The sequence below is a fragment of the Carcharodon carcharias genome, chromosome 8, assembly GCF_017639515.1.
Source record: "Carcharodon carcharias isolate sCarCar2 chromosome 8, sCarCar2.pri, whole genome shotgun sequence".
In the NCBI taxonomy this organism is placed as follows: Eukaryota; Metazoa; Chordata; class Chondrichthyes; order Lamniformes; family Lamnidae; genus Carcharodon; species Carcharodon carcharias.
The window spans coordinates 108668306-108681234 of record NC_054474.1 but is presented as its reverse complement, the minus strand read 5'-3'; the positions used below and the strand labels follow the sequence as shown (position 1 = coordinate 108681234).

At 50.0% G+C, this 12929-nt stretch overlaps 1 protein-coding gene across 2 annotated transcripts in view; it reads left to right on the top strand.

Moving 5' to 3' along the window:
- grk6 (G protein-coupled receptor kinase 6) overlaps positions 1 to 12442 on the top strand; it is a 655919-nt gene extending 643477 nt beyond the window's left edge. For both annotated transcript variants that reach the window (XM_041194284.1, XM_041194282.1), the window contains one exon: positions 12262 to 12442. In XM_041194284.1, the coding sequence (XP_041050218.1) occupies positions 12262 to 12414 (153 nt within the window). In that variant the 3' untranslated portion in view covers positions 12415 to 12442. The remainder of the gene's footprint in view (positions 1 to 12261) is intronic.
- The last annotated feature ends 487 nt before the right edge of the window (positions 12443 to 12929 follow it).

Below are 12929 nucleotides of genomic sequence, written 5' to 3'. Positions count from 1 at the left end.
ACTCGGCCCCCTCGCCCATCCCATCACCCCTCCCCCGCTCGCCCCTCCCCCGCTCGCCCCTCCCCCGCTCGCCCCTCCCCCGCTCGCCCCTCCCCCGCTTGCCCCTCCCCGCTTGCCCCTCCCCCGCTCGCCCCTCCCCCGCTCGCCCCTCCCCCGCTCGCCTCTCCCCCGCTCGCCCCTTCCCCGCTCGCCCCTTCCCCGCTCGCCCTCTCAACCCTCCCCCTCTCCGCCGCTCCCCCTCTCACCCATTCGCCCCTCACCCGCTCACCCCTCACCTGCTCACCCTTCACCCGCTCGCCCCCTCCCATCACCCCTTTCCCTCTCGCCCTTCCCCCCTCGCCCTTCCCCCCGTCGCACCTCCCCACTGTCGCACCTCCCCACTGTCGCACCTCCCCCTGTCGCACCTCCCACTCTCGCCCCTCTCACCCCTCCCCCTCTCGCCCCTCGCCTCTTGCCCCTCCCCCCTCTCGCCCCTCCCCCCTCTCGCCCCTCCCCCCTCTCGCCCCTCCCCCCCCTCGGCCCTCCCCCGTCTCGGCCCTCCCCCCCTCTCGGCCCTCCCCCCTCTCGCCCCTCCCCCCTCTCGCCCCTCTCGCCCCTCACCCCTCTCGCCCCTCGCCCCTCTCGCCCCTCCCCTCTCGCCCCTCCCCCTCTCGCCCCTCCCCCTCTCGCCCCTCCCCCTCTCACCCCTCCCCCTCTCGCCCCTCCCCCTCTCGCCCCTCCCCCTCTCGCCCCTCCCCCTCTCGCCCCTCCCCCTCTCGCCCCTCCCCCTCTCGCCCCTCCCCCTCTCGCCCCTCCCCCGCTCGCCCCTCCCCCGCTCGCCCCTCCCCCGCTCGCCCCTTCCCCGCTCGCCCCTTCCCCGCTCGCCCCTTCCCCGCTCGCCCTCCCCCCTCTCGCCCTCCCCCCTCTCGCCCTCCCCCCTCTCGCCCTCCCCCCTCTCGCCCCTCTCGCCCCTCCCCCTCTCGCCCCTGCCCCTCTCGCCCCTCCCCCTCTCGTCCCTCCCCCTCTCGTCCCTCCCCCTCTCGCCCCTCCCCCTCTAGCCCCTCTCACCCCTCCCCCTCTCGCCCCTCCCCCTCTCGCCCCTCCCCCTCTCGCCCCTCCCCCTCTCGCCCCTTCCCCGCTCGCCCCTTCCCCGCTCGCCCTCTCAACCCTCCCCCTCTCCGCCCTACCCCTCTCACCCGTTCGCCCCTCACCCATTCGCCCCTCACCCGCTCGCCCCTCACCTGCTCACCCCTCACCCGCTCTCCCCTCCCATCACCCCTTCCCCCCTCGCCCTTCCCCCTCTCGCCCTTCCCCCCGTCGCACCTCCCCACTGTCGCACCTCCCCCTCTCGCCCCTCCCCTCTCTCGCCCCTCCCCCTTTCAGCCCTCCCCCCTCTCGCCCCTCCCCCCTCTCACCCCTCCCCCCCTCTCGCCCCTCCCCCCTCTCACCCCTCCCCCCCTCTCGCCCCTCCCCCCTCTCGCCCCTCTCGCCCCTCCCCCTCTCGCCCCTCCCCCTCTCGCCCCTCCCCCTCTCGCCCCTCCCCCTCTCGCCCCTCCCCCTCTCGCCCCTCCCCCTCTCGCCCCTCCCCCTCTCGCCCCTCCCCCTCTTCGCCCCTTCCCCTCTTCACCCCTTCCCCTCTTCACCCGCTCGCCCCTCACCCACTCCCTTTTCACCCCCCTCCCTTCTCAATCCCTCCTCTCTTGTTCTGCTCCACCCCAGCCTTTTTCCTCCTTCCCTCCTTTGTCTCTGCTCACTCACCCCCTCACTCCTCTGTCCCTCACTCAGCCGTCACCCTGTCACTTCAGTAGCTCCCACTTTTTCCGCTCATACCCAGGGGTTATACCCTGCAACCTGGGAATGCCCATTAATCCCAGCTTGTCTCGGAAGTGTTAAAGGTAAAGGAATAGTTGGGATGTGAGCACAGCGAGGGCTGCGTACTGCATCACCAGCTCTTGTTCTGCTCTCGTCCACCTCATGCCTGAGCTCATCTCCTTCTCTTTCTGCAGAAATGAGCTGGCATTATGGGATGGCCAGTGGATAATCCAGCAATCAAGCTGTTGGTGAAAGACTGCCTCAGTAATGCAGCAAAGTGAATCCTCAGGAGATCAAGCATACCACCTGCTTACTGCTCTAACTAGAAACAGGCCCACTGTGGTTAACATACACTGCTTACTGCTGTGACTAACCACTATAACTAGCAACAAGTCCACTGTGATTAACCTACACTGCTTACCTCTGTGACTAACCAATGTAACTAGCAACAAGTCCACTGTGGTTAACCTACACTGCTTACCGCTGTGACTAACCACTGTAACTAGCAACAAATCCACTGTAGTTAACCTACATTGCTTACCGCTGTGACTAACCACAAGAGCACTGTTGTTAACCTACACTGCTTACTGCTGTGACTAACCACTGTAACTAGCAACAAGTCCATTGCCATTAACTTCCACTGCTTACCAACCACTGTGACTAACCACTGTAACTAGCAACAAGTCCACTGTCATTAACCTGCACTTTTAACCAATGTAACTAACAACTGTAACTAGTGAGACTAGTGATCACTAAAGTACTGCATACCATTGTAACAGCCACTGTAACTAGCAAGAGCTCCACCGTCACTAAGCTGTGCTGCTACAGAAGAACACGAAAGATAGGGACAGGAATAGACAACACCACTCCACTATTCAATACCGTCATGGCTGATCTTCAGCTTCAACTCCATATTCCTGCCCACTCCCCATATCCCTTAATTCCTGGAGAGACCAAAAACCTGTCTCTCGCAGCCTTAAATATATTCAATGATGGAACATCCACAACCCTCTGGGGTAGAGAACTCCAAACATTCACAACACTTTGAGTGAAGAAAGTCACCTCTCAATCTTCTAAACTCCAGAGAATATAAGCCCATTTTACACAACCTCTCATCATAGGACAAACCGCTCATCGCAGGGATCAATCAAGTGAACCTTCTCTGCACCACCTTCAATTCAAGTCCATCCTTTCTTAAATGTTGAGACAAAACTATGCACAATATTCCAAATGTGGTCTCACCAGCACCCTGCATAATTGCAGCAAGACTTCTTTATTCTTGTACTTAAATAAAAGACAACATGCCATTTTTCAAAAAGGGAGGGAGACAGAAAGCAGGAAACTACAGGCCAGTTAGCTTAACTTCTGTCACAGGGAAAATGTTAGAAACTATTATTAAAGAAGCTATAACAGGGCATTTAGAAAACTTCAAGGCAATCAGGCAGAGTCAGCATGGTTTTGTGAAGGGAAATCATGTTTAACCAACTTATTAGAGTTCTTTGAGGAAGTAATGTGCTGTGGATAAAGGGGAACTGGTGGATGTATGTACTTAGATTTCCAGAAGGCGTTTGATAAAGTGCCACATAAAAAGTTATTGTGGAAAATAAAAAACTCATGGCATGGGGGTAACATATTGACATGGATAGAAGATTGCTGGCTAACAGGAAGCAGAGAGTAGGCATAAATAGGTCTTTTTCAGGTTGGCAAGATGTAATGAGTGGTGTGTCACAGAGATCAGTGCTGGGACCTCAGCTGTTTACAGTTTATATAAATGACTCGGATGAAGGGATTGAAGGGATGGTTGCCAAATTTGCTGATGACACAAAGATATGTCGGAAAGTAAGTTGTGAAGAGGACATAAGGAGGCTACAAAAAGATATAGATAGGTTAAGTGAGTGGGCAGAGATCTGGCAGATGGAATTTAATGTGGGCAAATGTGAAATAGTTCATTTCGCAGGAAGAATAAAGGGAAGCATATTATCTAAATGGTGAGAGATTTCAGGGCTCTGAGATGCAAGCAGGACCTGGGTGACCTAGTGCATGAATCACAGAAGGCGAGAATGTAAGTACAGCAAGTAATCAGGAAAGCTAATAGAATGCAAAAGTAGGGATGTTATGCTTCAGTTGTACAGGGCAATGGTGAGCCCACATTTGGAGTATAGTGTACAGTATTGGTCATCTTATTTAAGGAAGGATGTAATTGCGTTAGAAGCAGTTCAGAGAAGGTTTGCTAGACTAATACCTGGAATAAGTGGGTTGTCTTATGATGAAAGGTTGGACCGACGAGGCTGTATCCACTGGAGTTTAGAAGAGTAAGAGGCGGTTTGATTGAAACATATAAGATCCTGAGGGGTCTTGACAGGGTGGATGTGGAGAGGATGTTTCCTCTTGTGGGAAAATCTAGAACTAGGAATCACTGTTTAAAAATAAGGGGTCACCCACTTAAAACAGTGATGAGGTGAAATTTTTTCACTCAGAGGGTTGAGAGTCTCTGGAACTCTCTTCCTGAAAAAGCGGTGAAGTCTTTGAATATTTTTAAGGCAGAGGTGGATAGATTCTTACCTGGAAAAACTCAGCAGGTCTTTTCTTCTCTGCTGATGCTGCCAGACCTGCTGAGTTTTTCCAGATAATTCTGTTTTTGTTTTGGATTTCCAGCATCCACAGTTTTTTGTTTTTATCTCTGGATAGATTCTTGTTAAGCAAGGTCATCGGGGTAGGTGGGATGCAGATTTCAGGTTATTATCAGATCAGCCATGATCTTATTAAGTGGTGTAGCAGGCTCAAGGGGCTGAATGGCCTACTCCTGCTCCTTGTTCGCATTCTAAGTCATTAATATCATTTGTAAATAGCTGAGGCCCCAGCACTTAGCCTTGCGGTGCTCCACAAGTCACTGACTGTCAATTTGAAAATGCTCTACATATGCCCACTGTCTGCTTCCTGTCCACTAACCAATCCCCTTTCCATGCTAATATATCACCCCCACTCCATGAGCCCTTATATTTCCCATTAACCTTTTGTGTGGCACCTTATCAAATGCCTTTTGGAAATCCAAAGTACATTACACTACTAGTTCCCCTTTATCTACCCTTTTAGTTACATCTTCAAAAAACTCTAATAAATTTGTCAAATAGGGTTTACCTTTGTAAAACCATGCTGACTTGTTCTAATCATACTATGTTTTTATAAGTACAATTTTAGCACTGACTTAACAATAGATTCTAGCATTTTTCCTAATAACTGATGTTAGGTTAACTGACCTATAGTTCATTGCATTCTTTCTCCCTCCTTTCTTTAAAAGTGGTTTTACATTTGCCAACTTTCAATCTAATGAGATGGTTCCTGAATCAAAGGAATTTTGGAAAGTCATAGCCAGCACATCCACTATCTCTGCAACCAGAAATTCTCCCGTCTTTTGCGTAACTGACCCGGCAGCGAAAATCTGGACCAATCTTTGTTCAATGCCTCTGTCGTTTCCTCATTCCCCATGATAATTTCCCCTGTCTCTGCTTCCCACAGCTCTTTTGATAGGTCATTGAATAGTCTGCTGTCCATAACCCTGGAGTGAGGTGTGGATACTCTCGGAGATAGATGGGGATTGTGGTCTCTGTTGGAGACACAACCTCCAGTGAGGAGAAGAGGAGGAGTAAGGTGAGAGGATTCAGAGACCACAGGGAGCCTCAGAATGCTGTGGGTCCTCAGGAAGGGAACAGAGCAGCGCCAGACCCTGGTGGTCAAGGGGAAGCTTGAAACTCTTACCAGAGGCACAGATAGTATGCTGCACCAAGGGGATACATGCAGCAATTCAGCTACCTGCAACTGATTGAGACTCTGTGCAGAAGTCAAGGGCAACAGTTACATCAGGGGAGGGGAGGGCTTGTCAAAGTGCCATGGGGCCACTCGATGCCTGTCATCTTGAAGGTGACAGTGGTGCTGAGCTTTCTTGCCACAGGCTCTTTTCAGGCAGCCTGTGGACACAGTCTGCTGTACAGCACTGCATCAAGGTGTTCACAGGTACAATGTTCCGAGGGCCAGCAATTATGTTGCCTTCACACAGGGTCCCCAGAGCCAGAAGGAGAGAGCCTGCGGGTTTGCTTCCATTGCTGGCTTCCCACGGGTGCAGGGAGTCTTCGATTGCACACATGCAGCCAGTGGGACAGCCCTGCACATTCATTAACAGAAAGCGATTCCACTCAATCAGCTGGTCTGCGACCATAATCGGCGAGTCATGCCAGAGTGTGCCAGACATACGGGCAACAGCCATGACATCCATATTCTCAGGAACTGTCAAGTTCCAGACCTTTTCACTGGGCCGGAGGTGTTTGCTTCTAAGTGATAGAATCCCCTCAAGAGATTGCTCATGATGCCTGTGAGGGAACCAAGATGTGACGCAGAGAGGAGATACAAGAGACGTGCCAGCATCGGGGCCATAGTTGAGCGGACCATCAGACTCCAATATGCGCTTCCGATGCCTGGACCACTCCGGGGGTGCATTGCAGTACTCCCCAGCATGGGTGTCTCTCATGGTTGCGGTCTATTGTATCCTCCACAACATTACCATACAAAGAGGAGATGCCCTAGAGGATGAAGACAGGCCAGAAGGAAACAACCCTCTGAGGACGATGGTGAGGATGAAGTGAGGGACCTCAGTGAGGCTGCTGCGACTGCCCTTTGCCGTGACACCTGGGGCACATTAATACACCAAAGGTCCCTGTACAGCGTCTAGGCAAAGCTACATCAGGGAAGACATGAAATATTGTCCCTCCATCTCACAGTTACAATGAGCAAGTCCTGAAGCCCTTACATCCAAACCCTCTTCAGCTGCCCACACGTTTACACAATTCCTCCAGCCCTCCCTCACCCTTCCATTTCTTCCCTCAACCTTCAGACATAAGTCACACAGCCACAGCTATCAATAAGAATATAAGTGTGAAGGAATGTGAGTTTTGCATTTATTCACAAGCCTTCAAGGCATAACAACGTTATTAAAGAGAAATGCCATCCATGTGCCCCACTTGTGACTAGTGTGAATGTGAACGAAGATGTTTACGAGTGCTCTGGTGCAGTGCTCCCCACTCGCTTGTGGCTGCACTGGAGAGAGGTGGCCCTGGAAGACTTTGGCAGGAGTCCTCTGTGCATCTGTGGCCTCAAGCAGCCGGCCACACCAGAAGATCCTGGCACAGACGCATGTGAGTCTTCGGTTACCACGGCAGAGGTTGAGGCCTGTATCAATAGGCAATGAGCAGAGGTGATGCTGTCCCCATCAGAAGTGCCATGAGAGACAGCTGCTGCTCACCGCCTGCCACTAAGACCAACTGGTCCTCCCTGGCATCCAGTGATTCCAGGAGCCTGATGGGCAGCCCAGCTCCCAGCTCCCAGCTCCCATTTCCCTGAGCTCAAAGCTCGGGCAATGGTGTGCAGGCTGGGGCTCATCCCGATGACTGCGTCTGCAATGTTCTGGGTTTGCCCCCCCAGGACAGACTGGTGACATGTAAGAAGCTCGGTGCTCTGAAGAATGGGTGATCACAGCACTCACAGTATCAAAGAATCTTTACAGTGCAGGAGGAGGCCATTTGGCCTATTAAGCCTGCACTGGCTTTCTGAAAGAGCATTCCGCCTAGTCCCACTCCCCTGCCTTATCCCCGTAACCTTGCACATTCTCTCTTTTCAGGTAGAAATCCAATTCCCTTTTGACTACCTCCATCGAACCTTCCTCCACCACCCTTTTAGAAAGTTTGTTCCAGACTCCAAACACTCTCTGGGTGAAAAAGATTTTCCTTGCATCACCTTTACTCCTTTTGCCAATTATTTTGAATTTGTGCCCTCTAGTTCTTGATGCTGTCTTGAGTGGGAACAGTTTCTCATTATTTGCCCTGTCCATACCCCTCAGGGTCTCGAATACCTCTATCAAGTCTCCTCTCAGCCTTCTTTTCTCCAAGGAAAACTGTCACAACCTCTCCAATTATCCTCATAGCTACAGTTCTTCAACCGGGAATCATTCTTGTGAACCTCCTCTCTACTCTCTCCAATGTCTTCACATCCTTCCTCAAGAATGGCACCCAGAACTGGACACGGTACTCCAGATGAGGCCTAACTAGTGTCTTTTACAAGTTCAACATGACCTCCTTACTCTTGTACTCAACGCCCCTATTAATAAGCCTAAGATACTATATGCTTTATTAAATGCTCTCTCAACATGCCCCGTCATCTTCAGTGACCTATGCACATATACACTGAGGTCCCTCTGTTCCTGCACCTCCTTTAGAGTTTCTCCCTTCATTTTATACTGACTATCTATATCTTTCCTGCCAAAACAAATCACCTCACACTTCTCGGCATTGAACTTCATCTGCCACTTGTCTGTCCAATCAACCAATGTGTCTATGTCCTTTTGAAGTTCAAGACTATCCTCATCACAGTTGACAACATTTCCAATCTTTATGTCATGGCCTGGATGGACACCTTCACATGCTCTGGGCCAGAGTGTGCAAAACCTCTGTTACAGCTGCCAAATCTTCCCAGACCTCTCACTGGACATCCAAGATCTGCCACTTCATGGACCGTTCCAGAGGCGCATCATCCAACATGGAATCAATCTCTGATTTACCCACACACACCTCCGACTGCCTGAGGCCTGCTCCCCCACATTCTCTGGCATGCCACTCATAATTTTGTAAACTTCTGTCAAGTTGCCCCTCAATCTCCGTCGCTCTAGTGAGAACAATCCAAATTTCTCCAACCTCTCCTCATAGCTAATAACCTCCAGACCAGGCAGCATCCTGGTAAACCTCCTGTGCACCCTCTCCAATGCCTCCATATCCTTCTGGTAATGTGGTGACCAGAATTGCACGCAATATTCCAAGTGTGGCCTAACCAAGGTTCTATACAGCTGCAGCATGACTTCCCAGCTTTTATACTCAATACCCTTGCCAATGAAGGCAAGCATGCCATATGCCTTACTGACTACCTTATCCACCTGCGTTGCCACTTTCAGTGACCTGTGTCCCTGTACACCCAGATCCCTCTGCCCATCAATGCACTTAAGGGTTCTGCCATTTGCTGTATAATTCCTGCCTGTATTAGACCTTCCAAAATGCATTACCTTGCATTTGTCTGATTAAATTCCATCTGCCATTTCTCCGCCCAAGTTTCCAACCGATCTATATCCCGCTGTATCCTTTGACAATCCTCTTCGCTATCTGCAACTCCTCCAACCTTAGTGTCATCTGCAAACTTACTAATTAGCCCAGTTACATTTTCCTCCAAATCATTTATGTATACTGCAAACAGCAAAGGTCCCAGCACTGATCCCTGCGGAACACCACTAGTCACAGCTCTCCATTCAGAAAAGCACCCTTCCACTGTTACCCTCTGTCTTTCATGACCAAGCCAATTCTGTATCCATCTTGCCAGCTCACCTCTGATCCCGTGCGACTTTACCTTCTGTACCAGTCTGCCATGAGGGACCTTGTCAAAGGCCTTACTGAAATCCATGTAGATAACATCCACTGCCCTCCCATCGTCATGAGGGTGATTCTGAAAACCAGCCGCTATTGAACTAGATCATTGCTTGGAATGTGCAGTGACATGGCCTAGGACAGCTGTGTGCTCATGGAAACCTGCAACTCTGAATGAGCAGCTAATCTCCAATACCTACTGCATTCGCTTGCGATACCTGGATCACACTGGGCCAATATTGTTCACCCTGATGCCATACTCGACCTTGCTGACCTCATGAGGTTATTGAACCTCTTGTAACACTGGGAGCAGGTCCTCCTCACAATGTCCACACTGCTGACCTCCTCGGCCATCTCCTCCCAAGCGGCATCAGTAAGCCAGGGTTTCCTGCTCTTCCCAACCCTCGGAATTAGATCTCCATGTCACCCCTCAACTGCACGGAGAAGGCTGCCAAAGCCAGTCCCACTGAACCTCGGAGCAGCTTTGCCCCTTTTGAAGAGCCTCTCCCCATGCTCTGATGGTGCTGACATCTATGTGTGGAAACATTTAATCCATGTAAAACCCCTCAATGTCTGAAAGTGGTAGACTTGCTGATTAATGATAATTTGCCACCTATGAAGTTTAGATGGTTGGTAAACATAAGCGCAAATTAAAATAGACTTTAAAATAGTACAGCACCTCATCTTCCAATTAGGCACCTTACACTGGACTTAACATTCAACAACTTCAGACCATGAACTCTCTCCTATCTACACCCTTTTTTATCTCTTTTTTCAATTTTCATTTTTATTTTTATCCACCTATTTTTATTCATTCTTATTTCAATTCATTTATTAATTGTTTTATCTCCCCCTCTTTTTATCCCCCCCCTTTATCCCATTTTGATCCCTTTTCCCCCCCCCCCCACCCCTGTCCCCTCCCCCTACCCCACCCCTACTAGGGCCGTCTGTCACTTTCCAGAGTATGTTCCCTGGTCCTACCATTATCATATCCTGCTTTCTACTCTTAATGCCACCATTAGCACCTCCTTTAGCCAGCACCATTAACACCCATTTGACCTTTTGTTCATAACATCTTTGTCAATCTTTCCTTTGCCTCTGCCTATCGCTGGCCTTCTATCCAGCTTCACTTGCACCGCCCCACCCCCCAACAAAACAGTACAAATTTCATCACATTTCAACTTCTCCGTAGCTCTGAAGAAGGGTCATACAAACTCAAAACATTACCTCTGTTCCTATCTCCACAGATGCTGTCAGAATCTAGCATTTTCTGCTTTTGTTTAAAATAGGCTTACCTGGTTAGATTACAAAAGTTAGATTTCTTCACAATACAGTTTCTGCTCTTCAGTGTGTATATGATGGGTCACCTGACACTGTCACGTGCCAGGGGGCCCTGTAAAGAGCTGACTATGACCTTGTTCCGGGTCACAGCCTGCTGCCCCTGAGAGCAGACATCCTGCACTCCGGCACACATTGGCTGGGATGAAGGCCTAGCCTGCCCTTGCCGCTAACTGGTGACAGCCAGTGTATTATTGAGCATGCTCCAATGGCGGACCAGGAAGTTGGAAAGCTACCAATGTCTTGGTGTGGAACCCAGCAGAGGCACAGACCTTATTACTCAGCTCCATGTCTCTGTAATGGCGATTAGAATGAAAATCATTTCCCTCTCTTTGTGCCACTCGTTCATCTGTCTTATTGCAATGCTTCATACATTCAGATGAAGAATTTTTAATCTCATTTTTTCACTGCTATTCCCTTATTCATTGACACCCAATTACAGGTAAACTCTCTGTCCCTTCCTGTCCCACTCTGCTTGTCTTCACACACATCGCTGCACCATCTTGTCACCTTAACTTTTGTCTTTAAGTTTCTAAACATCCCTTTAAATTAACTGAGGAGGGCAGGGTAAAGCCCTGTCCACAATCCTATATACCAAGTAACCAACTTCCTTAACCAGCAAAGTGTCCATCTTCACTGTCCTACATTTCTAATGGCTGTACCTAAATCCTGGTCACTGCTCCATGTCCAATCTCACTAATCTACACTGCTTCACACCTTAACTAACCACTGGAAAATGAGAGGGTCCAAGTTTTACTAAGCTGCACTGTTCATGGTTGTTAGCAAACTTCTATAACCAGCAAAAGATTGGTACGTAGAATAGGTTTGCAACAACCTCAGTAACTGACCCTGTAACTAGTGAGTGGCATATCATCACTAAACTGTACTGCTTACCACAACAAACCAAGTGCTGTAACTAGTGACTGGTACACCATCACTAAGCTGTACTGCTTACCACAGCAACCAAGCGCTCTAACTAGCAACTGGTACACCGTCACTAAGCTGTAGTGTTTCCTATTGTAAAAGAAATGCTGTAACGTGCCAGAATCCTATTGTCAGGAATCACTGATCACTTAGCAACCAGCAAGAGGGAAATGTGAAGTTGGTTGTGAGGTACCCAGTGTCAAAATTTACTGGTCATGAGGGGGTCATTGGGGGTATATGGTCAGTGAGGGGGTGATTTATGGGGGTATCTGGTCAGTGAGGGTGTGGTTGATGGGGCTATCTGGTCAATGGGGGGGTGATTGGGGGTATCTGGTCAATGAGGGGCGTGATTGATGAGAGGGTAAATGGTCAGTGAGGGGGTGATTGATGGGGCTTCTTTATTCTGGGTTAATCTGGAAGGAAACAGGTTATTCCATGTTTCCAAGTCCAACCGTTCCTCGCCAAAGGAAGTTGAACTCCACTGGGAGAGATGTACAAGTCTGTGTAAGATTACGGTTTGTAAACTGTACCCCCTCCACTCACGGAATATGTTCAGGATGATCATTGTGTGAGCGTGAAATTCTCCATTGAATGAGATTCGAACACTGTCATGTGGCTCACAGAGCTGACTGGTCCATCAATCGCCTGACTGTTGTCTATCTGTGTTTAGCCTGTCTTTGTGTTGATGTTTAACCAGGCTCATTGTCTAAGGCTCCGCTTTGCTTGGCTCCCAACTGCCCTTGCTCTTTGTCAGGTCCGCTCTGGAAATTGTCAGGAGGAGGCGGAGGAGGAAGAGGAACATCCAAGTACTGACGCAGACACATCCCGGAAACCCATCCATGCATCGTTCTCCACTGAGCCAAAGGATTGCAAATGTTTACAATTTTGCACATATCTGTACATTTAATATATAAATATAGGGATGTATATTTTAATCACATTGTGTAATGTTCACATTTATTATCTGCAAGGAGGACAATTATCATCTCCTGTCAGTGTCCATGAGCTGTCAGTGAACAACTGTCCCATTTCATAGGGTCAGTACTGAGAGAGTGCCGCACTTTCGGAGCATCAGTATTGAGGGAGCGCCGCGCTGTCGGAGCGTCAGTACTGAGGGCATGCTGCATGGTCGGAGGTTCAGTACTGAGGGAGTGCCGCATGGTCGGAGGGTCAGTACTAAGGGAGTGCTGCACGGTTGGAGGGTCAGTACTGAGGGAGCGCCACACTGTCAGAGTTGCTAGCCTTTGGATGAGATGTTAAACCGAGGCTCTGTCTGATTTATGTGGTGGATGTAAACTATGCCAAGGTACTATTTGAAGAACTGAGGTGAGTTCTCCCTCGTGTCCTGGTCAATATTCCTCAAACAACCAGCCTCACTAAAATCAGTTATCTGGTCAAGATCTTGCTGTTTGAGGGAGCTTG